At 38.4% G+C, this 25,052-nt stretch overlaps 1 protein-coding gene across 1 annotated transcript; it reads left to right on the top strand.

Annotated features, from left to right (window-relative positions):
* Positions 1–104: 104 nt before the first annotated feature.
* Positions 105–24,028, top strand: LOC117503013 (protein-tyrosine kinase 2-beta-like). Its single transcript, XM_034162158.1, is given in 34 exon segments — positions 105–128; positions 2,177–2,412; positions 2,483–2,661; positions 2,752–2,839; positions 6,098–6,177; positions 6,333–6,395; positions 7,441–7,495; positions 7,591–7,731; positions 7,852–7,926; positions 8,782–8,883; positions 9,042–9,159; positions 9,243–9,282; positions 9,461–9,492; positions 9,624–9,668; positions 9,754–9,851; positions 11,175–11,256; positions 11,619–11,719; positions 11,838–11,953; positions 13,808–13,908; positions 14,197–14,252; positions 14,254–14,293; positions 14,494–14,526; positions 14,529–14,691; positions 15,005–15,113; positions 15,206–15,227; positions 15,230–15,271; positions 16,908–17,023; positions 17,128–17,280; positions 17,521–17,556; positions 19,189–19,213; positions 20,258–20,292; positions 21,039–21,173; positions 21,303–21,383; positions 23,588–24,028. Coding segments are annotated over 33 exon segments (2,973 nt in total). The 5' UTR covers positions 105–128; positions 2,177–2,214; the 3' UTR covers positions 23,801–24,028.
* The last annotated feature ends 1,024 nt before the right edge of the window (positions 24,029–25,052 follow it).

Raw genomic sequence — 25,052 nt, 5'->3', positions numbered from 1 at the left:
CCCGTCCGAAGGCGGCGGAAGCCCTGAATCAATTTCCACCACAGCGGATGAAACAGCATGGAGCTTTGTTTATGATAAATCACAGCACGACAGCAAAAATGCACTTTTGTAGCCGTCACGATCGGGGGGTGAGTAACCAGCAGGCATATCAACTCGCTTGTTGCGTTGTCAGTTTTGTTTGTTTTTTTAACCTTTTTAAATGTCATGTTGCATTTGCTGAGACTAACTGTGCAATTCCTCAGTAGGTTGCTGCTGTTTTCTATAAAAAATTGTGTTGTTTCTTTTTTTTTTTTAACAATTTACAGTAACTGTTTGTTCAAATCTAAGTGGTTTGGAGCAGATTCTTGTTTCTTAGATTTGGTGGTTGTGAGGAATTTATGAATTATGATGCTCTCAGAATCTTGTACTCGGCGCAAATTGGCACAGGTTGCAAAACAGCTCAGTTTTGAAATGCGGAGAGGTTAGTCATAGACACCTTTCGCTGTTGGTTTTGGATTGTGAGGAGTCATCTTTAATACTTTCAGGGAAAGGAGAGTTTGACCAATTTTCTTGTCGAGATATGTGACATGCAGTTCGTTTCTGCACTGGCGAGCACAAGTTTGCTTCATGAATCAAACAGGTCTGTGCTTGAAATCATGAATGCAGTTAGCTAATTTTAATATGAAATAGTGCAAGTCATAGCACAAGCAATGAAAGACAGTACACGCTTAAATCACAGACTTCACCTGCACTTGAATGAATGCAGGAAAGTTAACTCAGTTACCATTTCCACACAGTAGACCACCAGAAATATGGGGTGAAATCGATAGCAGTTTTTCATGGTAGTTATAGGATGTGAAGTATCCAGACACGCCTTGCAAAAAGGTGTTTACGATACACATACGCCTAGCTTGCACAACAAGATTGATTAGAAAACAACCACTTAAAGTAAATCTAAATGTGCATCGAAAAATAGTAAATTTCACCTGACACTGCTTCACCTCAGGGAGCTTTGGTGGCTTCTCTTTGTTGGCACTGGTGCAGCTCCGTTAACTCAACAGAAATCCTCGCAGTTCACTTTTTCCAGCTCATAACAAGGGTGACAAATGGCAGTGTGGTTTATTCTACATCATGCGGAAAACAAGTTCATGGCTAATTAATAGAATAAATACAACCTCTTTGCCCTCTGCATGCTAATTTGTGCCAACATTACAGGTCATGCGCCACTAATTGCCACACTATAGATGGCAACCACCCAGGCAGACCTGACTCTTGAAAATAATCATCTTTACCTCGTAGTATCTGCTGCCACCAGGTGATACATGGGCATGCTCATGGCCTTCTTCCATGCAAGTATCGAACAGTGTAGATGTCAGAATACTTCTGACAGATACCAGTTTTTACTGTGAAAAAATTTTAAGATTCTGCCTACGCTCATAGTACATGTATGTAAGCTAGCTATGATACCCAGCAATTGGTTGGAGACCCCACAGAGTCTGAGGATGTCCCACAGAGCAGCTTGGTCAACCAAATCAAACCCTTCAGCTGCTCCCTTGTTGCACTTGGGGTCATCACAGCAAAACCAAGGTGGATGTGCATGTTGAATTGGCACAGGTTTTATGCTGGATGCCCCTCCTGGCGCAATTCCACATTACATGGAGAACTGTGACGGGGTGGGGTTTGAACCGGGAACATTCTGCACTCACCACTTGCCACCACCACTGTGTCATCAGCATATGCTATAAAGAAGCACTGCTGATAGTCGTCCTTGCATGGCAACACCTTGATTCTGGCGTGTGAGATTATGTGAGTATGTGAGGCATCGAAAAGTACTTTGAGTGTCTACATCAGATGGAAAAGTGTCATGAAAGTGTCTATTTACCGTAAAGTCTCAGTTCTTTTGATGCATCGGTACTCTGGCTTGTTGGAATGGCAAAAACAGATGGCCACCCCTCTGAGTCTGGTCTGATGGGTGTTTCTTCCTGTTAAAAAGGAAGGTGTGCTTACTCGGGGTGTTATATAGTCTCGTGCTATATAGTGAAGAAAATAGATTATTGCCATTGTCAATATTCTTTGGGATTGAGAGGTACATTGAAAAGCAAGATAAAATTTTGAATAAAAATATTTCACAAAGAAATGCATTTATTTTTACATTTTTTTTTCTTTTTTTAAAAAAGGTCATTTGTTTTGTGTGAAGGATGAAATGGTTATGAAGGTGCCGATCCAACCGTGAAAATGTATGAGGTGATGCTTGGTGACACCCTGTCCTGGAAGGTGCCCAGTCCAAAACCGAGTGGTTCTGAGTCCAGCCCTGATTCTCATGTCTCTGGGGAACAAGGACCTGTCAAGATCCTCAAAGTGTGCTTCTGCACAAACAGCACCCTGGGCAGGAACTTCAAGCTGGTCAAATGTGACAGCTCCTGGCAAGTTAGGGTAAGTGTATCTACAGAAATGTGGCTTTTTTTGGTAGGTCATCTAACATCTCCCATTCCCTCTCCTTAAGGCAATCATCAGCTCAATTCTGATCAGTGGCCGACTTGGGCCCAACATTCAGCACATGGGATGCTACGGTCTTCTCCTGAAGCACCTAAAGTCAGAAGAACTTCATTGGTTGCACCCAGATCTGACGGTCGGGGAGGTGGAGCAACGGTACGAGAGCAACCACGTGGAAGCTGAGTGGAGGTATTTCATCTTTTGAGAAAATATCTACAACGATTTAAAAAAAACCCATTGTTATCTTGGATGGTGAATACATTTGCTTCTTAAATACAGGTATGACCTTCGTATCAGATACATTCCTGTCAATTTCATGGAGAAATTCAAAGACGACAGGTCTACGCTTCTGTATTTTTACCAACAGGTAACATTTTTTTATATTTCAGTTTGTCCTTACAGTCAGATGTTTGAGTTGATGCAGAATTCGGCACCATCTCTTGGTTTCAGTTTTACTTTGCCAACGTTTTTTCGGAATAAGCAACAGTGCTTCAACGCTGTATTGTAGAAATCACGTTGGTCTTTGGTGTTCAATCAATCAATCAATCAATCAATCAGTCAATTTTATTTATATAGCGGCAAATCACAACAAACAGTTGCCCCAAGGCGCTTTATATTGTAAGGCAAGGCCATACAGTAATTACGTAAAAACCCCAACGGTCAAAACGACCCCCTGTGAGCAAGCACTTGGCGAGAGTGGGAAGGAAAAACTCCCTTTTAACAGGAAGAAACCTCCAGCAGAACCAGGCTCAGGGAGGGGCAGTCTTCTGCTGGGACTGGTTGGGGCTGAGGGAGAGAACCAGGAAAAAAGACATGCTGTGGAGGGGAGCAGAGATCAATCACTAATGATTAAATGCAGAGTGGTGCATACAGAGCAAAAAGAGAAAGAAACACTCAGTGCATCATGGGAACCCCCCAGCAGTCTAAGTCTATAGCAGCATAACTAAGGGATGGTTCAGGGTCACCTGATCCAGCCCTAACTATAAGCTTTAGCAAAAAGGAAAGTTTTAAGCCTAATCTTAAAAGTAGAGAGGGTGTCTGTCTCCCTGATCCGAATTGGGAGCTGGTTCCACAGGAGAGGAGCCTGAAAGCTGAAGGCTCTGCCTCCCATTCTACTCTTACAAACCCTAGGAACTACAAGTAAGCCTGCAATCTGAGAGCGAGGTCCCTAAGATAAGATGGGACCTGATTATTCAAAACCTTATAAGTAAGAAGAAGAATTTTAAATTCTATTCTAGAATTAACAGGAAGCCAATGAAGAGAGGCCAATATGGGTGAGATATGCTCTCTCCTTCTAGTCCCCGTCAGTACTCTAGCTGCAGCATTTTGAATTAACTGAAGGCTTTTCAGGGAACTTTTAGGACAACCTGATAATAATGAATTACAATAGTCCAGCCTAGAGGAAATAAATGCATGAATTAGTTTTTCAGCATCACTCTGAGACAAGACCTTTCTAATTTTAGAGATATTGCGTAAATGCAAAAAAAAGCAGTCCTACATATTTGTTTAATATGCGCTTTGAATGACACATCCTGATCAAAAATGACTCCAAGATTTCTCACAGTATTACTAGAGGTCAGGGTAATGCCATCCAGAGTAAGGATCTGGTTAGACACCATGTTTCTAAGATTTGTGGGGCCAAGTACAATAACTTCAGTTTTATCTGAGTTTAAAAGCAGGAAATTAGAGGTCATCCATGTCTTTATGTCTGTAAGACAATCCTGCAGTTTAGCTAATTGGTGTGTGTCCTCTGCCTTCATGGATAGATAAAGCTGGGTATCATCTGCGTAACAATGAAAATTTAAGCAATGCCGTCTAATAATACTGCCTAAGGGAAGCATGTATAAAGTGAATAAAATTGGTCCTAGCACAGAACCTTGTGGAACTCCATAATTAACATTAGTCTGTGAAGAAGATTCCCCATTTACATGAACAAATTGTAATCTATTAGATAAATATGATTCAAACCACCGCAGCGCAGTGCCTTTAATACCTATGGCATGCTCTAATCTCTGTAATAAAATTTTATGGTCAACAGTATCAAAAGCAGCACTGAGGTCTAACAGAACAAGCACAGAGATGAGTCCACTGTCTGAGGCCATAAGAAGATCATTTGTAACCTTCACTAATGCTGTTTCTGTACTATGATGAATTCTAAAACCTGACTGAAACTCTTCAAATAGACCATTCCTCTGCAGATGATCAGTTAGCTGTTTTACAACTACCCCTTTCAAGAATTTTTGAGAGAAAAGGAAGGTTGGAGATTGGCCTATAATTAGCTAAGATAGCTGGGTCAAGTGATGGCTTTTTAAGTAATGGTTTAATTACTGCCGCCTTAAAAGCCTGTGGTACATAGCCAACTAATAAAGATAGATTGATCATATTTAAGATCGAAGCATTAAATAATGGTAGGGCTTCCTTGAGCAGCCTGGTAGGAATGGGGTCTAATAGACGTGTTGATGGTTTGGATGAAGTAACTAATGAAAATAACTCAGACAGAACAATCTGAGAGAAAGAGTCTAACCAAATACCGGCATCACTGAAAGCAGCCAAAGATAACGATACGTCTTTGGGATGGTTATGAGTAATTTTTTCTCTAATAGTTAAAATTTTATTAGCAAAGAAAGTCATGAAGTCATTACTAGTTAAAGTTAAAGGAATACTCTGCTCAATAGAGCTCTGACTCTTTGTCAGCCTGGCTACAGTGCTGAAAAGAAACCGGGGGTTGTTCTTATTTTCTTCATTTAGTGATGAGTAGTAAGATGTCCTAGCTTTACGGAGGGCTTTTTTATAGAGCAACAGACTCTTTTTCCAGGCAAGTGAAGATCTTCTAAATTAGTGAGACGCCATTTCCTCTCCAACTTACGGGTTATCTGCTTTAAGCTGCGAGTTTGTGAGTTATACCACGGAGTCAGGCACTTCTGATTTAAAGCTCTCTTTTTCAGAGGAGCTACAGCATCCAAAGTTGTCTTCAATGAGGATGTAAAACTATTGACGAGATACTCTATCTCACTTACAGAGTTTAGGTAGCTACTCTGCACTGTGTTGGTATATGGCATTAGAGAACATAAAGAAGGAATCATATCCTTAAACCTAGTTACAGCACTTTCTGAAAGACTTCTAGTGTAAAGAAACTTATTCCCCACTGCTGGGTAGTCCATCAGAGTAAATGTAAATGTTATTAAGAAATGATCAGACAGAAGGGAGTTTTCAGGGAATACTGTTAAGTCTTGAATTTCCATACCATAAGTCAGAACAAGATCTAAGATATGATTAGATCTTAGATTAGGTGTTGAAGAAAAATAAGTGCTGCTGGCCTTGAAAAAGATGACAGCATCATTAGTTGACTAGTCGGGTACCATTAGTCATCGACTAATGTAATACAAGCATAATTTTGTGCTTAATGAAGACTGACTGGGGCAAGTTTTTAATATAGTGTTTATATCTGCAAAATATTCTGTTTTGTCTGAAGGATTAGTCTGTATTTACAGATCTTAGATCTCACAGCCCCTCAGATCATTGTTGAAAAGCACAAATGGGTTCCAGTCCCCAATTTGGGAATCGTACTTAAAATCTCAAGTGTTTTCAGTACACAGTCATTGTTTTTTTTTTCCTATTTTGACAGGTACGTAGTGACTACATGCAGTATCACGCTAGTACGGTTAGCGACGGCATGGCCCTGCAGCTCGGGTGTTTGGAAATCAGGTGAGTCACCGCCTTAATATCTGTGTTGTCAAAAGTTGAACATTTGAGTCACCTGTGGTATGTAGACTGGGTTAGTTTCCTTTATAGTGTGACAGTCTTTTTGATGTACTGTTGATTTAGGACTTTCATTTGCTGTGCTTTTTTATTTTTTACAGGAGGTTCTATAAAGATATGAACGCAAAGGGTCTAGAAAAGAAGTCCAACTTTGAGTTGTTAGAGTAAGTTGCATTTTCTCTTAAATTTGTAACTCAAATTCTGTTGGGTGCAGGCATAGAGTCCAAAAGTAGAGGGAAATTTTTATTGCCGATTGTTGAATTCAGTGAAAATTAATGCAGTGTGCATGTTAGCAAACAAGAACAAATAAAAATAAACACTTGCATATACATTTGAATTGTAAAATTTTCATAACTAGGTAATAATACCTGTGACCGTGAACAACGTAAGGGGCTACAGCAATTTGACATTTAGCTCTAATGACCTTAATCCACATAAGTGTGTACCACATTTGGTCAAAATTAGGTTGAAAATCAAAACTGTTTTCCAAAATACATTTCCGGTTCAACCTTTTTTTGACGTATCACTTGATAGAAACTAGCAAACTGACCTGAGGAGTAGACCAGCAACCAGACAGGCAGAAATGGTATTTTGGAAAATTTGATCTTGCTGGGCAAATCTGGCACCCACCTTCACAGAATGTGCCAAGTGAAAAAGTTGGCCTTAGAGATTGTTGGTAAATATATCTCCCTTGGGCAGATATATTTACTTTGCAAAACTTAATCCAAGCAGATATATTTCTGCCAGGTTTTGTCCTTTGACCCCAGTGATCTTGATCTTTGCCTAAACAAACCCTTTCGGGGCAGTTCTGGGACTGACCGTCATCTACATATGAAGTATGGTGGAAATCAGCCAAAAGAGATAGATTCTTGAGTCCCAACAGGACCAGATGTTTTCAAAAGTTACTAACTACAATTGGAAAACAAATGAAGACATGGACAAAGAGTATGGACAAGTGGAAATATTGAGCTCTGATACAGTAAGATATTGGACAACTGTGTCATCATGAGATACTCTTAATAAGTTCAGTTCACTCTTTTAGAAAACGGCTCCTTTGCACCAGTGTTTTGACCACTTAAGTAGCAAATGCCCCAAATGGACTGACTTGTTTTTGCATTTGCTGTCAAAATTGGACCCATAGTGTTCAACTGCAGTGATGTTTGCAGTTTGATTCTGAAGGTTCTTCTGAAATGTCTTTTGAAATTGTAGAAAAGAAGTGGGCCTGGACCTTTTCTTTCCCAAGCATCTGATTGTCAGCATGAAGGTAAAGTTGTATCGATATAAAAAGTATTGTTGAATACCGAGTTGTATTATCATGATGGTTTATGATTTTTTTAATAATGTCCTGTTCTGCTCCAGCCAAAGCATCTACGGAAGCTGATCCAGCAAACGTTTCAACAGTACGCCACGCTCAAGGAGGACCAGTGTATGATCAAATTTTTTGAAACTCTCAGAGATTTTGTTAGCTACGATGAGGAGGTCTTCCCATGTGAACTTGTGGTGAGCAACAAAAAAGGCTCCTTCTGTTAATAATCTGTATATTTGAAGACAGAAAATTGATAAACCATTGGTCAGATTGCAATATTCCAAAATTGTTAAAATGGCTCCTTTTTTTAACAGCAAGGGTGGAGCCTGTCAGTGGAACTAGTCATCGGTGGGAGGGGCATTCGCCAACGCACCCAGAAGAATGCCGCGGTAAACGAGATGGAGGGTTTTTTTTTTTTTTTTTTTGCTTAATATTAGTCCCAAAAGATTAAACTCTGGCATATTTGTTAAAGACTTAAAACAGTTTGTAAAAAATATTGTTTTTGAAAATTTGATATGATAAATTCATATCGTCGAAGAACAAATAAATGAAATTGGATTAAAATATAAAAACTTAAAATTATCTTGATTTGCATCTCCTTGAAAATGTAACCAAAACTTTTGTGATCTTGACAGAAGTAACTAAAATCCCTATTGAGATATTGTTCTGAAAATCAAAAGCATTCTTCTCGACACAGGCCGTAAACTGGCAGATCCGCATCCAGTTCTCTGTAGGATTCCTCGCTAGATGATCTTGTGACCCCAAATAATAAGATCAATAGGTCCTTGGAGTCAGTTGTAGGGTTTGTCAAAATTTTCTGTCTACCTCAAGTAGCATCATCTCTGTGAGCTAAAATATGATTTTAATCTCACTGACCTGTGAGCTCAGTAAAATTCAAGTCAGGTTACTGTTGCTATGTTGATTGATACCCCAACTGGGATGACCCATGTGACAAGTTTGGTTCGCTTTGGCCCAGTAGTCTTGGAGATATATTGGAAAATGTTTGGCTGGAAGGACAATAATAATAAAATTATTGCAAACGTGAATAGCAAATCACACATTGTAAATGTTGGAATGTTTAGCATTTTTGTTTGAAACAATTAAATCAGTTCTGGCAATAATTCCCAATTATTGTTCCGTGACTCACGTAGAATTATTTCTTCAGCTACAGTATAATCAATGGCAAAAGTAAACAGTATTATCATAGATTCAGTTACTGCCTTCCTCTATTTTTGTACCGCCAGGCCGTCGTTTTAGCTGACTTCAAGCATATCAAGAAAATACAAAGCTTATCTCAGAGTGATGGCAAGGCGCTCCTAACCTTAGCCATAGAGGGGGCCAAACATGTGAGTACCACATCGCCGCCACCTAAGTGTCACGTAGGGTAATAAGGAACAATGCTGAGTACTCAGTACCTGTAATCTGTTTGTACTGTTAACATAGAGGTTATTGGAAATTTGACCTGATAAATCCCGTCCTCCCACATTGGTCTCATTTCCGACAGGATCTGTCCATCAATGTGGCCACGCTACCAATGGCCGAGAACATGATCGATCTCATCGATGGGTATTGCCGCTTGGAAACCGGCACAGATGAGTCTGTTATTTACCGCCCAAATAAAGGTGGGCTATAAATACTGCTGTGCTAAAATGTTGAACATATGTTGAAAGAAATCTGAATTAAATTTCCCTTATATATCTCATAGATGCCAACACCAGAAATTCTCTCCCCGAGATTCCCACAGAGTGAGTGAATTATTGCTACTCATTTTTACAATGATTAATTATTGGTGCTTGCCCGTCATTTCCCTTCATTTTTTATATGAAAGCATTATTGATAAGTTTTTCACATTGCATCATACCATTAGTACTGAACTGGAAAATTTATGGAGCACCCCTTAATCCCATTCTGTACTTTCTGCAGGAGAGAAAACACCTCGTTCAGATACAGTATGGGTAAGCTGACTTCTTGCTTTTCTTTTTACAGCTTCCATTTAATTTGTATGTTGTGTATTTATTTAATATAAACTTGTGAGGTTATGATTATGAAATATCTGGGTTTTTTTTTTGTTCTTATGTATTTTTAGGGTCTGATATCTACTGTGAGATTCTTGATGAAAGGCCCAGATCAGGTTTGTGGGAAAGATAAATAAATAAATAACAAACTTAACTGAGGTAAATGACTTTGGATGTGACTTTGACCAATTTTATTTATAGTTGTAAAGTACGGGATCGACCGAAATGACATTGTCCTTGGCCGAATTCTTGGCGAGGGTTTTTTTGGAGAGGTCTACGATGGAATTTACAAGCATCCAGTAAGTGTTACTTCACAACATACACATAGTAATTTTACATTATATATATATATATATATATATATATACACACACACACACACACACACACAAATGTATACATAGTAAATGTTTTTTTAAACGTTTTTGGCAATTGTTGTATTATTATGATAAACTAGACCTCTACGATGGAGAAAAAAATGTTCCTTTGAGCCACACAAATTTATTTGAAACCATTCCTACTTTACGTTAAGCATGCCAGTTACAACTTGCGGAAAACTAACTGAAAATCTTCCTTAATTCAAGTCTGAGATCTACTGAGGTCTTGTAAGACAGCCTCTTTGCCCGTGTGATGTCACAACTATTTCAGGTTTGTCCACCTGACTGAACATGCTGTTGTTGTATCTGTCAGAGTCTGTAATTTTTGTCCAGTTGTTTTTTTGTTTTTTATGATACTTTGGATTTTGGCACTTGGGACACTAATAAATCTTAACATTTTCAAGGATAAAATATTTGACATCTTCATGTTAACACACATCACAGTTGTTAAGTCAAATATTCCAGAATTCAAACTTTGTTTTTGGTGACATTTAAATGTTGGACAGATGAACAGAAACTTTGTATTTACACTCCAAAATCATCCAGTTTGCAAATCATGTGTACTGTTTAAAAATTTAATTCCTTGAAACAAGTGCAGGATGGGGACTAGACCAACAACTGAAATGTAGTTGTGGTGCAAACAGCCAACAGGTATCTTAATCCAGGCAGATGGCTGATTGTGTTCATGAAATGATCATATTGGAAAAAAAACGCACAACTTGAAATAAAAATCTCTGTCCGCTTAAATAGGATAGTGTTTTTAAATCATGGTTGCCGAGTCTGAGAATGTCAATACTGAAAGCAAAACCATTTTCCTGTTGACTTGAAAAAGGTTTTCTGTGACTTGGTTCAAACTAAATGACTTTTTTGTGTTCCAGACTACCAGATCTCATGGCATTTCGTGATTCAGCATCACAAAATATACATGAATCTATTAGTTCATGATAATGTCATGAAAAGTGCCACATTTTTGTAACGGGAGCACGAATTCATTCAACTGCATTCCGTGACGGGAGCACGAAATGAAAACTAATGCGGGGGGGTCTGGGGGGGTTATAGTTAGCGTTAGGGGGAGGGGCAGGGTTAGTAATAGTAACATAAAAAAACCTATTGAAAAAAACGCGTGAGACTGCGTTGGTTCCAGATTAATAAACCTTTTCTTTTGGGTACGTCATTTTGGTGGAACGCCTAATAAATCAAAAAGTGTAAAAATAAATAATAAATCAAATTGTTTGTCAATTGCAGAATGGTGACAGGGTTAGTGTGGCGGTGAAGACCTGCAAAGACTGTTCGCCTGATGTGATGGAGAAGTTCATGAGCGAAGCAGGTATTTGACACAAATGTGCCGAAAAATCCCCTGCCGTACATTTTATATAATTTGATTTTTTAAATGCAAGTCACAGATTTAAGGTACAAAAATACAGATTTTTTTTTCTTCCCTCCCTATAACAGAAACAAAACAGAACCCCATAATTACCCCGATTCCCTCTCCTCTTCCAAACCTGTCATCCTCTAATCTGTATAAGGAAATCAAAATGAAATGAAAATAAAATCGAGAGCAAGTGACAGCCAGAAGTCAAAAAGTCAAAACACATAAACTTATAGAAATGTCACAGATTACAAATCTGACTAAACCAAAACACAAGAACTTGTTAGCTGTGACATTTGTGTATTTTGTGTGTTTCACAGTAATTATGAAGAACCTCAACCATCCGCACATTGTCAAACTGATTGGAATAATCGAGGAGAATCCCGTTTGGATCGTGATGGAGCTTTACCAGTACGGCGAGGTCAGATTTTTATTCCAAACACATAACTGCATTCAACATGGGAAGAAGGTGAAAGTACGACTTTAACTTAAAAAAAATTATAAAATAAGTTTATGCTTGTTGAATTGAAACTTTGCAGCTTGGGGAGTATCTCACACAGAACCAAGACAAGCTGACCAACACCACGCTGGTGCTGTTCAGCCTGCAGATCTGCAAAGCCCTTGTCTACCTCGTAGGGGTCAACATGGTTCACAGGTAAAAACACATTTCTACAATTCATGCAGCGTTCTACAACAGTAAACAACCGACTGTGTGGCTAAGTTAACAGAAGATTAAAAACAAAAAACTGCCACAAAATATGCTGTCAGAGAACAAAAAAACCTGAACCAGTCACACTGAGATAAACGGTGAAGATTAACGAGCTGACGATGAACAGGTGCTGGGAATGAGAACAGGAAGCTGGCAGAAGGACAGGAAGTCAGGTGTCCACCTTTAGATTTCAAAATAAATTGAAAATATTTTGTGGAAGGCCAAAAAAAAAGCAGGTTTTCTTTTCTTTTTCTTTTTTTTTTTTAATATTACACTGTAAAATGTTTGACGTGTCTCTGAATGTAATTTATACAGCTAATACTGAAAAACAGATCACATTGGGTTTTTTAATTATTTTTTTAACCACCTGTGACCCCAGATTGTTTGACAATATTTATATCACAGTTGCTCAGACTATAATTATATGAAAATGATAAATGTTAAACTGAAAAAATTGACACTGAACAAAGTTGACATGTTGCACACAAAGGATTGAAAAAGTAACATTATTCAGCTGCATTACTTTATAAAAGTTTGTCCAAACTGATGGAAACCTCCTGTGTTATGATCAGAAATTCAGCTGTGCGTGTCTGTTTTTTTCTTATTTAATTTGTAAATGTAAATGGAATGTATTTATACATATAGCGCTTTTCCATCTATATCAGAAGGTCAAAGTGCTTTATAATGATGCCTCACATGATTCACCCATACACACAGATGTCAGAGTGGTGCCATGCAAGGTGTTCACTACACACCAGGAGCAACTTGGGGATTAAGGACCTTGCCCAAGAGCCCGTAGCGCAGCCAGATTGGGATTTGAACCAATAATTCTGGTTTGAACCCACTGCTTAACCACTAGACCATCACCTTGCCAATATAATCATTATATTGAAAACCATTCAGGAAAATAAGCCATCAGCAGTAACTTTATGGATTTCCCTTGCTACCTGCAACATCAAGCACAATGAGCCATCAATGAGTCTTTACAATTTCAGAATCTGAATCAAATTTATTGCCAAGTAAATTCTCACATTCAAGGAATTTGATCTGGTGTCATTGGTGCATAAATATCAATTAAAAAAAATGGAAAAAATACTTCTGTAAGAAGTAAAGGAGTCAAATAGACAAATAGGCAAAACTATGTTCACTGTTAAATAAATATAACATAGTGGAATGGGGCTGTGCAAAAGCATGCAGATGTACAGTACGTTTCAGTGCAGGAATTGACCGATCTGTACTTTGTGGAAGTGGGGGAGGAAGGGTAAATGGGGGTCTCTGGCATTATTTATAAGTCTAGCTGGAAAGTCTGGAAATAAGCTGTCTTTGTGGCTTGAGGTTTTAGTCCTGATGGACCTCAGCCACCTGCCAGAGGGGAGGGTAACAAAAAATCCTTGCTCGGCTCAGGGCCCTGGAGATGTGCAGGTCCTGTAAGGATGGCAGATTGCAATCGATCACCTTCTCAGATGAGTGGATTATATGCTACAGTCTGCTCCTGTCCTTAGAAGTGGCAGCAGTGTACCAGACGGTGATGGAGGAGGAGATGATGGACTCAGTGATGGCAGTGTAGAAGTTCACCATCATTGTTTTTGGCAGGTTGAACTTCCTCAGTCCTTTGAAAGTCAATTTTCAGAACAATTTATACTGACAGGTCCAATTTGAACCTCAAACCTTCTTACTATATCTGGACAGTACTAGCTGCTTGGACCAATGTATCATCCTTCTTCACTGTTCATCCTAACAGGATTACCTACATTTGGATCTGGATGTAATTTCATCTGTTTTATTGTTATTGTGTCACAGAGACATTGCGGTTCGTAATGTGTTAGTCGCCAGTCCAGACTGTGTGAAGCTGGGCGACTTTGGTTTGTCCAGATACATCGAAGAAGAAGAATACTACAAAGGCAAGACAGGCATTGTTATTTTCTGCCATTTTTTTTTTCTTTTAAACCAAATAAGTAATAGGAGAAAGAAAAAAAAAAGATTCCTGAATAATTCAAAGCCTAATATTTTCTTTAAAAGATGCTGGTGAGAAGCAAAGTACATAAACTGCTCCTTAAATATTGACTGTTAAGGTATGAACAGCCAGATATACATTTTCTTGTCAAAATAGTGTCTTTGTGTATTTTTTTTAACATATGTACTACTTGGAAAATGTGCATATTATATGTCTTTATTGAATGCCTTCACAGCGTCTGTTACTCGACTGCCAATCAAATGGATGGCCCCGGAATCCATCAACTTTAGACCGCTTCACCACAGCTAGTGACGTCTGGATGTTTGGTGAGTTTTGGAAGTATAACCTTCATCATCACAGAGCAAAAAGGTCCAAAATAAAAACCAGTCAACCCTTACCTTTGTCGCCTGTCTGCTTTTTGCCACATCAGCACCATCTTCTGGTTGAGTTCAAAACTACAGTACAATAAGCAGACAAATATCTAAGCAGGTTTGGGTTTATTTTGTTTTTTGTTTTTTTTCATAGCTGTGTGGTGTTTGGGAGATCATGAGTCGTGGACAGCAGCCGTTTTCTGGTTGGAGAACAGAGACGTCATCAACCAATTAGAGCAAGGCATCAGACTGCCGAAACCGGACAACTGCCCTCCTGCCCTCTACTCGCTCATGACCCGCTGCTGGTCCTATGATCCTAGAGAGAGACCCAACTTCACGGAGCTGGTGGTCAAGATCAGGTATTTGTTACAGTCTTATACATCAAGCTTCTCATACTTATGATCCAGTTGTCATTGTTGTCATCACATGTGAATTGACTAAAGATGTATTGTAAAAAGCTCTAAGATTTGTCATTTTGTGCGTCAGACCGAAGCTGCCTTTTTGAGAAATCTAACTACATTCTAAAAGTGCTACCAGCTATTAGTCAACTTTATACACTTTATACTAAAAATTCCATCCATAGGGAGCGATTTCAATACACTTTGTATTTATGTGCGGTAAAAGAACGATGTTACTGTGACATGATCAAAGCGTTTGTCTGTAATTTGTTAGCGATGTCCACAAAATGGAAAAAGAACAGGAAGAAGAGAGACACCGGGACAAACTACGCTCCACAAAGTTTTTGGACCCCAAGTTGAGTTTCAACGAGCCTCCTCCAAAGGTACGAAGGAGCCCATCAGGTTCCATCACGATGGCAGGATTTCACACAACAACCCTTGTCACAAATACTTTTTTTAATCACTTTTTACACAGCCTACAAGATCGAAACCAGGAAGATTGGGAACACGCTCAGCATTGGTCTACATATTCAGGTACAACATGCAAGAAAACACCAACAATGCCTCCTTCCACCAAGTTACTGTATTTGTCCTACAGGAATTATACACAACATCTGGAAACTTGGTGCGAAGAAAAGATGTTGAAAGATTTATATACAGACAGAGGTGGGACGAAGTCACCATCAAGTCACTCTCAAGTCATGAATTAGCAAGTCCCAAGTCAAGTCTCAATCATAATGACCACCATTGTTTGCAAGGTGACTGACTTGACTGAACTTGGGACTTGCAGATTGATGACATGAGAGTGGACTTCGTCCCACCGCTGTATACAGTATATTACAGCTTGATTAAAACACGTGGGTGTAGAAAAGGAAATGAGTGACATATTTCCTATTTTCACTCCTCAAAGAATCGTGTAATATGATTTCAGTGGTCCAAACCAGTTCTTAACTCAGCTAAACATAGTAGGGAAGCTTGAATCTTTGACTGGACTGGGTTTGCTTGACGCTAGGACGTTTCGCTTCAAATCGCAGAAGCTTCCTCAGCTAAAATTCTTGCTCTTAGCAGAATTCTTGCTCTTAGCAAGACACTTACCTGAGGAAGCTTTTGCGATTTGAAGCGAAACATCCTCGCGTCAAGCAACCCAGTCCAGTCAAAGATCAGCTTCCCTACAAATGGAACCACCTGGACAACTGAGATCATACACAGAAACTCACTAAACAACTAGGTTATTAGTGCATTAATTACCCCAACAATGAATGGATGTGTTTTCCCAGTTTACACTGAGCCCTTCATATCTACATGGAAGAGTCCTCCCCCATGGAGGCTGCCATGTTGCACCGCCATGTTGAAGCCGTAGTCCAAAAGGGTTACTTGACTTGAGACTTGAGAAGAAGAAGAGGAATCACTAATTGCTTCCCTATGGATTGTCTACTGGTGGCTATTGCAGGCTAACAAGTTTTGCGAACCCTCATTTTTTTGCCAAATGGAGGATCATACATATTGCTTATCACAAGAAAAGGCAAGGTAGCATGAATCCCCATGGCCAAAGAAGCGAAATGTGAAGGGAAACAAAATCATGGCCGGCATCCTGCCATGTGCAACCTCACCACTAGATGACAGTAAACCCGACTCACGTAGCTTTAAGCAGTTGTCTGGCCAATGATATTAGAATGAGATAATCAGAGGTCACAAAAATGGACTAGAAAGGACTTGTGGCCACGTCAGAAAGATGCGTCGGAATCAATTAATAGTCTCTGGTCCTTTCCCAATGCATTTTAATGTTTAATACATTTTACTTCTTACTTAGATTGCGTCTAGTCTCTATTATGAATGCTAATCTTATCTAGTTTCTACACAAAGAGCTCTTACAAATTTAAACTTGTAAGAGCTGTTTATGTTATAGAAAGGTAGCAAATGGACATAACGAAATGCAGCTACAATGTTTTATTTAGAGTGTAACATTTGTCAGTTTAACTAATGTTAGCTAGCTAAAGCTAACACATGCCTTAACATGAAGCTAACTATTATTATAATTCACATGCTGTGTAAACTCACCGTATCCAGAGAAAAACTGACCATATTTTGAGAAATAACTGATTTTGCACAATCTGAACTCTTTACGAAGTTGTTTTATTTGTACTAAGTGGCGTGTTTGCGTGTTGGTGCAGCTAAACGAGGCTTGTGTGCAAGCTCTCCCGACCTGGCCAGCCCGTGTGAATATCAGTCCCCTGTTGACTCCATGAACACCCTGACATTGCCGTTAGATCGCCTCGGCGCCGCAGCAATGGGGGTAGGAACGTTTTTTGCGCACGCATGTTCAAAAATATGATGATGCAGCGAAGGATGGAAAAGTAGGTGCAGTTGTGAACCACGTGTTCCTCTGTCCTGTTCTAGGAGAGCGAATTTCCTCGCCTGGAGCCGAGCAGTAAGGAAGACGCCCAGCGCTTGTGGCAGAAAGAGAGGCATCGCATGCAGGACACGCTCCGCCGGCAGAAGGAGCAGATGGCGCAAGATAAAAAGTGGCTGGAGAAGAAGGAGAGACTCCTGGTGGGAAACAGAGTATCGTTAACCTTTGACAAACAGCTGTCTCTGTCTAAGCTTCATCCTGCTCCTGAATTCAATGTGGCCCAGGTGGCTACGAGGAAAGAGGAAACTTTAAACACTATCAATCCGCTCGTTCTCTCTCGACGCCCTGCTAGTCTAAAATTGAATGTGCCCCTGCTATCGGTTCCAAAGAGTGGGACCACGTCCGTGTTCTATAAAATGAACCTGCCTGTTCTTTTGCAGGACCCCATGGGACCAGAGGACACACCGACTCCAGTGGTAGGTGTCCACTTTCAAACTAACTTAACAGTAGCAATGCCAGCCAAATTTTCGTCATCATATCTCAATTCCTGAAGAGGAATGAAAATGAAAAAGTATGGAACAGCTCTTAAAATTTAATAGTAATGAACCCTCCCATGCAGTAATGATTACTATGAAATGGTAATGGTTGGCATCTCTGTAAAGTCTACACAATATTCAGTTATATGTTGATGGTTTTTTACATTTAATTAATTAATTGTTTGGTTTTATATATGGCAAAGTGTATATAATAATTACAATAAAATACATTTTTTCAGACACAAAAGGGTGTTTTGACCATTCAGAATCTGAAGATCCAGTGCATCCGGAAAGTATTCACAGCGCTTCACTTTTTCCATATTTTGTCATGTTACAGCCTTATTCCAAAATGAAGTAAATTCTTTTTTTTTCCCCCCTCAAATGTCTACTCACAACACCCCATAATGACAACATGAAAAGTTTTTTTTTTTAATTTTTGCAAATTTATGAAAAATAAAAAAACTAAAAAAAAAAAATCATATGTACTTACGTATTCAAACCCTTTGGTCGATACTTTGTTGATGCACCTTTGGCAACATTACAGCCTCAGGAATATATGCTGAATATGATGCCATAAGCTGGTGCACCTATCTTTAGGCAGTTTTGCCCATTCCGCTTTACAGCAGCTTTCAAACTCCATCAGGTTGGATGGGGAACGTTGATGTTCAGATTCAGTCTGGGCCTCTCATGACCAATTCAACTCTGGAAACATCTCAAGAATGATCAGTGGAAACAGATGCACCTGAGCTCAATTTTGAGCTTCATGGGCAAGGCTGTGAATACTTACGTGCATGTGATTTTAGTTTTTTTATTTTGTAATAAATTTGCAAAAATCCCAAAAACACTTTTTTCACATTGTCATTATGGGGTGCTGTGTGTAGTATTTTGAGTTAAAAACAAATTTTATCCATTTTGGAATAAGGCTGTAACATAACAAAATGTGGAAAAGTGAAGTGCTGTGAATACTTTCTCGATGGACTGTATTCTGTTGATTGTTGTTAGAAGCCAAAGAGACAGAACAATCCATTTTGAGTTTTCTTAAACAGCAAGAATTGTCAAGTATTAGTTTAAAACCCCACTTGAAGTATCTCATTGTAAAGCAGCCTGTACTCGGTGTAGAACCATTTAAAACTGGATTATTTGTAATTCAGTCATAACTCCTTATTAAAGCCAGTGGCACATAATATGTCTACATGAAAGTGTTAAATCAGCCTAACTATTTTCCTTCCACACTTCCAAATTTGACTTCTTTGTGTGAAATAACATAGAAATACAGCAAATACTAATATTTGATAAGACTGAGTGAAAGGGCAGCATATGGCATTTTCTTCAAAAGGGAGTTTGAAAAAATAATTCAGTGATCAAAATAGTTTAATATGACTGTTTTAAATGTGTCTTTTAGTTGTTTCAGATAAAATCTAAAGTCATCTTTATTTTGATCTCTTAATCAATAATTTATCTCAATAATCTGTAATTTCATTTTGGGGGGGGGGGGGGGGGGGGGGGGGGCATGTGCTCTGGTGATTTTTGTTCCTCACTCATGATCTTTGTCTTTTCTTCTGTTCATTTCAGTCCCTTGAACCTGAGGATGAAAATGGTAAATTAATTCATTTGTATTGTAACCCGTTAGATTAAGGTCCTTGTATTAAGTGTTAACTGTAATAAGGCCTTTACTCGGCCTTATATAATGTTTATTAACATTAATGTGTTAATAACACTACATAAATATTAGGAATAATATTTAAGATATTACTCTCATTTTAGATGTAGCTTAAAAATACTTAGTTAACTGCTCATAAAGAAACACAAACATTTAGTAAAGGTCACACAAGGACTTGGTAATTTAGTTAAAATCAAGAAATATCTAAAAGTCAATTCATCCAAGTGGCTTCTTTGAAACTGTTCACAGGTTTTCTCTTGGGTGACTATGTTTTGGTAATTAAGTATTAATGTACAGGACTTGGCTGAGGATAGGGAAGTGTGGGTTGAGCTGCTTGGTCTGCTGCCACCCTGACCCGGACCAGGATAAGTGGCAGAAAATGAATAAATGAATGAGTGAATAATTATGTAACAATAGTTAGAAAACCATGTATTGAGTCTTAACACATAATAACATTAATAAGAATCTTATAAAGACTTGTAAGGTCCTTATTAGTAATTAACTACCACCTTAATATAAAGGTTTATCATTCACATTTCTGTGCACTCACAGGAATATTTACCCTAACGTTTAAGATTTATGTAATTTTATTACATGACAAATTCCCATTTACTTTTTTTTAAGATCATTTTAATACAAACCTACCAATATATAACATAGGTAACATAAATTATTATGCAATTCAAACAATATACTTTATGTATTTTAATAAATACTGTCATTATTATTGATTTAGAGTAATTATATTTTATTAATACTAAATACATAAAGCTGAGGATTATGCATTTCAAATAAATAGGATTAATGAATATGCATCATGTAAGGTTTGTTTGGTAGGTTTGTATTAAATTATCTAAAAAAAAGTAAATGGGAATTAGTCATGTAATAAAATTACATAAATCTTAAAAGTTAGGGTAAATATTTCTGTGAGCGTGATTTTGAAAACTTAACAGCATTCTTTTTTCATTTTTCTGCCTCCAGTACCACCAGAGAAACCCCCACGGCTCACAGCAAAGGTAATTATCACGTTCGCCGAGGATGTAATAAAATCACTGGTGTTTCTTTCTTTCTTTATTTGCCTGTCTATTAACAGGATTATGTCAAAACTACTGCACAAATTTAGATGACATTTTCACCACAGATAGATATTAGGCAATGGAAGACTCCATTAAATTTGGTGGTGATCCAGATCCAGATTATGGATCAGGATTTCAATTGAACGCGTCACTGTTGTCGGATTTTGAGGATTACGTCAAAACAATTTAACGGATTTTCACCAAATTTTCACCACACACTGGTGTTAGGCCTGGAGAGACTCCATTACATTTTGGAGGTGATCTGGATCCGGTGTCGCCAACCGAACAGTCCCCCCCCTAAAAATCAGTCCACCCTGCCTTCACTGTGCATGCGTTATTAGCCGCGGTTCACCAATTATCACATCGTTTCTGCTTCAAACTACACTCCAGTCATCATCTATGTCAGCGACAGATATCTGAAGCTTTTGTACAACAATCATTTCCACATAAATTCAGCATTATTTCATCATAAAAGACGGAGGAAACTATCAGTGCGCCGCAGCTACACGAGCTGCTAGCTGATGCGTTCATTGTGCATCACCGATTATTGCCTTGTTTCTGCTTAAAACTGACTTTAGAATGATTTGAGAGGTTTTACCTTGTCATCTGATGATTTTAAAAACATTAAAAATTTTGTCAGTGAGGCAACAAAGCTATTTTATCGTTTGTTTGTTTTTCTTCCTTAGCCTGCACCAACGGCTGAGTTGGACCGTTCTGATGACAAAGTGTATCACTCCGTCATGAACCTGTCAAAGTTGTTGTCCAAGCTCAAGAATGACATCGCCGAAGTACAGGCGGAACAATACATTACTCCTGTCAAGGTGCACTGAGAATGATTGTGAATTTAATAAAAAAAATTACTGCTGCTTTATTTCTGATTTTAAGGTAGGAAATGTTAGCTTGTGGCACCACAGAGCTGATGAGCCGTTTGTGTTGCTCTCTGCCTACAGTCCGTGGGAATGGCTTTACGAGATCTGATTCACAATGTGGACGACATACTGCCGTCCTTACATGAGTCCGTCAGGACGGAGGTACAGTATATCACCAGTACAGTATATCTGCAGTCTGTCTCCACACCAAAACATTGTTTGCCAATAAAACACGACAAAGTGACAGCACACATTTAGCAAAAACCAAGGCTTTGAACTGGTTCAAGGACAAAAACGAAAAAAAAAACAAAAAAACAACTGATTTATCAGCAGGAACAAAAATTCAACCAGAAACTTTATATTTTTTGATGTTCAGGAACCAGTTAATAGCATTATTTCTTTTTATTGTTATTATTATTATTATTTCTTACAAATTAAAATATTTTCCGCTTGCAATAACTTGGTGCCGACTTCACTTCCTTAGATTCTTTGAGAAATTTACAAGCAGTAGCAGCAGCTACGCTAGTCAAGTAAAATGTGGTGTTGAGGTAAATATTATGCTATGTACCTTATAAATGTTGATCTTAGACATCAACTTCATTAATGTTTGATGTACAGGCTAACATGTACGGAGAAATATTGATAGAAATAGTTATCTAGCTCCAGTTATGCTAAACAGTGCGCCTAGCATAGTCGCTTGCTAACTGTAACATTAGTGACAGACTATCAAGCAAAAATCACATTTCAATAGACATTTTATATTGTCTGAAAGATTATGATTTTGGCGCACAGCTTTGCATAAAATGTGATTTAGCAGGATTTCATGTTGTTGACCATTTTAAAGATGGAACCCAAAATACTGTTTCTGTTCATAAAAATGATTTTTTTGAAAAAACAAATTCAGGTTTAAAGCTCTGATATAGAAAATGTGGTTTAACTGAGGACAATTTTCTCAACTACTCTGACCACAGCCTATTAAAATTGTCTCAAAAACGATTGAGCACACCCCAGAGTGATATGAAATACTTCTATTGTGAATATCAGCAGTAGCTTCCAGTGCTGTTATCCACCCTGCCAAGTGTATGGAAGCGGAAACATCTGCTGGGGATTCACTGGACTGGAATTCTGCCCACCCCAACCCCACCGAATTTCAGTTGCTCCACCATAACCCTACTAGAAAAACCAACATGTCCCTTTCAAAATCCTGTTTGCACCCTCACTTTCTCACGAACATCAACATTGTCTGACTGATCTGGTCCTCTAGTCCTCCCATGGCATAACTTTTCAACTGAGCAAGTTCACACATCTCAGATAATTGCAGAGCAAGTGGCTCTGTATAGCTGAACGTGACTTGGACTACCATCCTTGAGTCAAGGTGTGACCACTGCATGTTTGTGTCCTTTGACAAGACATCTTATACGTGATGTCCCAGTCTGCCCAGCTGTAAATGGGTACCAGCCTTGGTTGGGAAGTCACCTGTGATGGAGTGGCCATCACATCCATGGGGAGTTGCAGAATCTCATTCCCAACACGCTACAGAATCAGTGGGCCTTAAGGCATGAAATGGACTGACGTCATTTGTTTTGGTGTGCTTGCATGATTAAGACAAGATCTGTCCTCCATTGCTACTGAGTTAACCTGGGTTGCTCAGTGGCAATGGAGTTGGGCTACCAATATGTATGTAGGACTTGCTTCTTGTTCTGTCCAGATTGACAGAAGAACAAAAGGACTGAAATATGTCGAGAACCTCTTGTGTCACTGTGTAGAAGCTAGAGGTGGGCGGATCAATCCTAATATCGATACCAACACTGGTATTGATATTGAATGATCCTTGTGTAAAAAGATTGATACTCAAGCTTTTTTTCTCTCCTGCATGCACTGACTGCTGTGCACACAGATTCATCCAGGACTACTCTCTGTCTGTAAAAGCAGCACAACGCGGAGCAGCGCACGCTTGTATTGTGGTTTGTCAGCCCTCTACCTCAGGAGATTTTGTTTTAAGTTGTGTTGAGTGATTTTTTTTTTTTAATGTTGCGATAATAAAGTATTTTGTTGTCACCTAATATGTTTGGCGAAATTCTATCCTTGGTCTTTTGGATCCTTTGGATCTATGAAGCTTAAATATTAAAAAGTATCGGTATCAGTATTGATATCAGCGATACTGGGCCTGTATTTACTTGGTATCAGATCAATACCAAAATTCCCGGTATCGCCCACCTCTAGTAGAAGCTACAGCTGAAGAAAGTGCACATTTTAAAATTTTCAAACCCTGATAGCACACTGCATCGTATGTTTTACTGTTATTGGGGCCTCCTGAACATATTCCTAATAAAATCAATTCAAGCGATCCGTTACTATTCCCTTAGATCGAGGGCACCCAGAAACTGCTGAATAATGACATGGCGGAGCTGATCAGCAAAATGCGCCTGGCTCAGCAGAATGCCATCACCTCTTTGAAGGAGGAGTGTAAGAAACAGATGCTGGCTGCAGCTCACACGCTGGCTATGGACGGCAAGAACATGCTGGACGCTGTGGACCAAGCAAGAGTCAGGGCCAACATAGCCAAGCCCGTGGACTAGAAACGCTCCTGGAACTTCGGGTTTTTCACGTCAATCAGACGTGACATTTCCTCATATGTTAAGTTGCAATTTATGTGTAGAGCCAAAATGCTGTTCCTGTAAATGTGTTTTGTTAAATTTAAATACAAATGTGTGAACAAGACCAATCTGAGGGGAAAATGTGATTGATGCCAAGAGTGTGATTGATTGGTGAGTTATTATCTGCTTATAAAATGAATTATTATTGTACATATAAAATGTGTCATGTCTTGACTTGCGATTGATTATATTGTACCTCGTCAAGGTGATACAAAGTGAAAGGTTTGTCAATTTTAACCAAGATGATGTCAATAAATGTGTAGTTAAGCATGTTCATTTAAAAAAAAAATTTTTTTTGGCTTCCATCTCATTTTTACACCTTTTTTTCCCCACTGCAAGTCCTGCCTCTATTGAAACGAAGTCCCTTTTGTGCACTATAAAATTTATAGTATCAAAAAAAAAAAAGAAGAAATCATGCAAGTTGCATTTCTTTTACAAAAACTGAAAAAAGATTTTTCAAGTAACGAAAAGGTATCAATTGACAGTTTTAGAGTATCCCAGAATCCTTTGTGCACTGGGGAGAGAGGCTTGATATTGGCTAAGCTCAATGCTAACTTTAATATTTAAAATGCCGTAGACATGCTAACGCATTAGCATTGGTCCAGTTTTTAAGTTATAAAATACATCAACTGTTTCAGAAGACCATAACAGGTGGGTTTAACATAAAAAATGTAAATATTACTCACATATTCTATTTAGGGTTTTAATGGGGAAAAAATTAAGATAATGCAAAATAAAAAAGAACCAGCATTACAGTTATACCAGCATACCAGTATTACATTAATTAATGCAGAAATCAGCATTATCGAGCAGTGAATTAAAACTTCAATGTGTTGAGGAACGATTTACTAGGGGTGTTCATATTGGTTAAGTATTAATTTATATATTATTGAAAAATGTATTAACATACTGAACACCATTAATAAATTACTACAAAGCAGTTAAAAATTCATTTACTTAATGGTTATTGCTGCATTAACTAACACAAACAATTAATGAACATTAATTAACTCTTAGTTATTGCTTATTACTAAATTTACTATCAATTAATGCACCTGTGTTGTGAATTGTCACAAATTTTATTTCAGTCAAAGGACCCAGTCACATCACAAAATATGATGAGATTAAAGGCAGTCTGACCAAGCTGTGCCTTGATGTTTGTGATGTCATAAGG

This window comes from Thalassophryne amazonica, chromosome 21 (genome assembly GCF_902500255.1).
Source record: "Thalassophryne amazonica chromosome 21, fThaAma1.1, whole genome shotgun sequence".
NCBI classification, from domain to species: domain Eukaryota; kingdom Metazoa; phylum Chordata; class Actinopteri; order Batrachoidiformes; family Batrachoididae; genus Thalassophryne; species Thalassophryne amazonica.
Note: the sequence above shows the minus strand (reverse complement) of the source record. Positions and strands in the feature narration are given on the sequence as shown.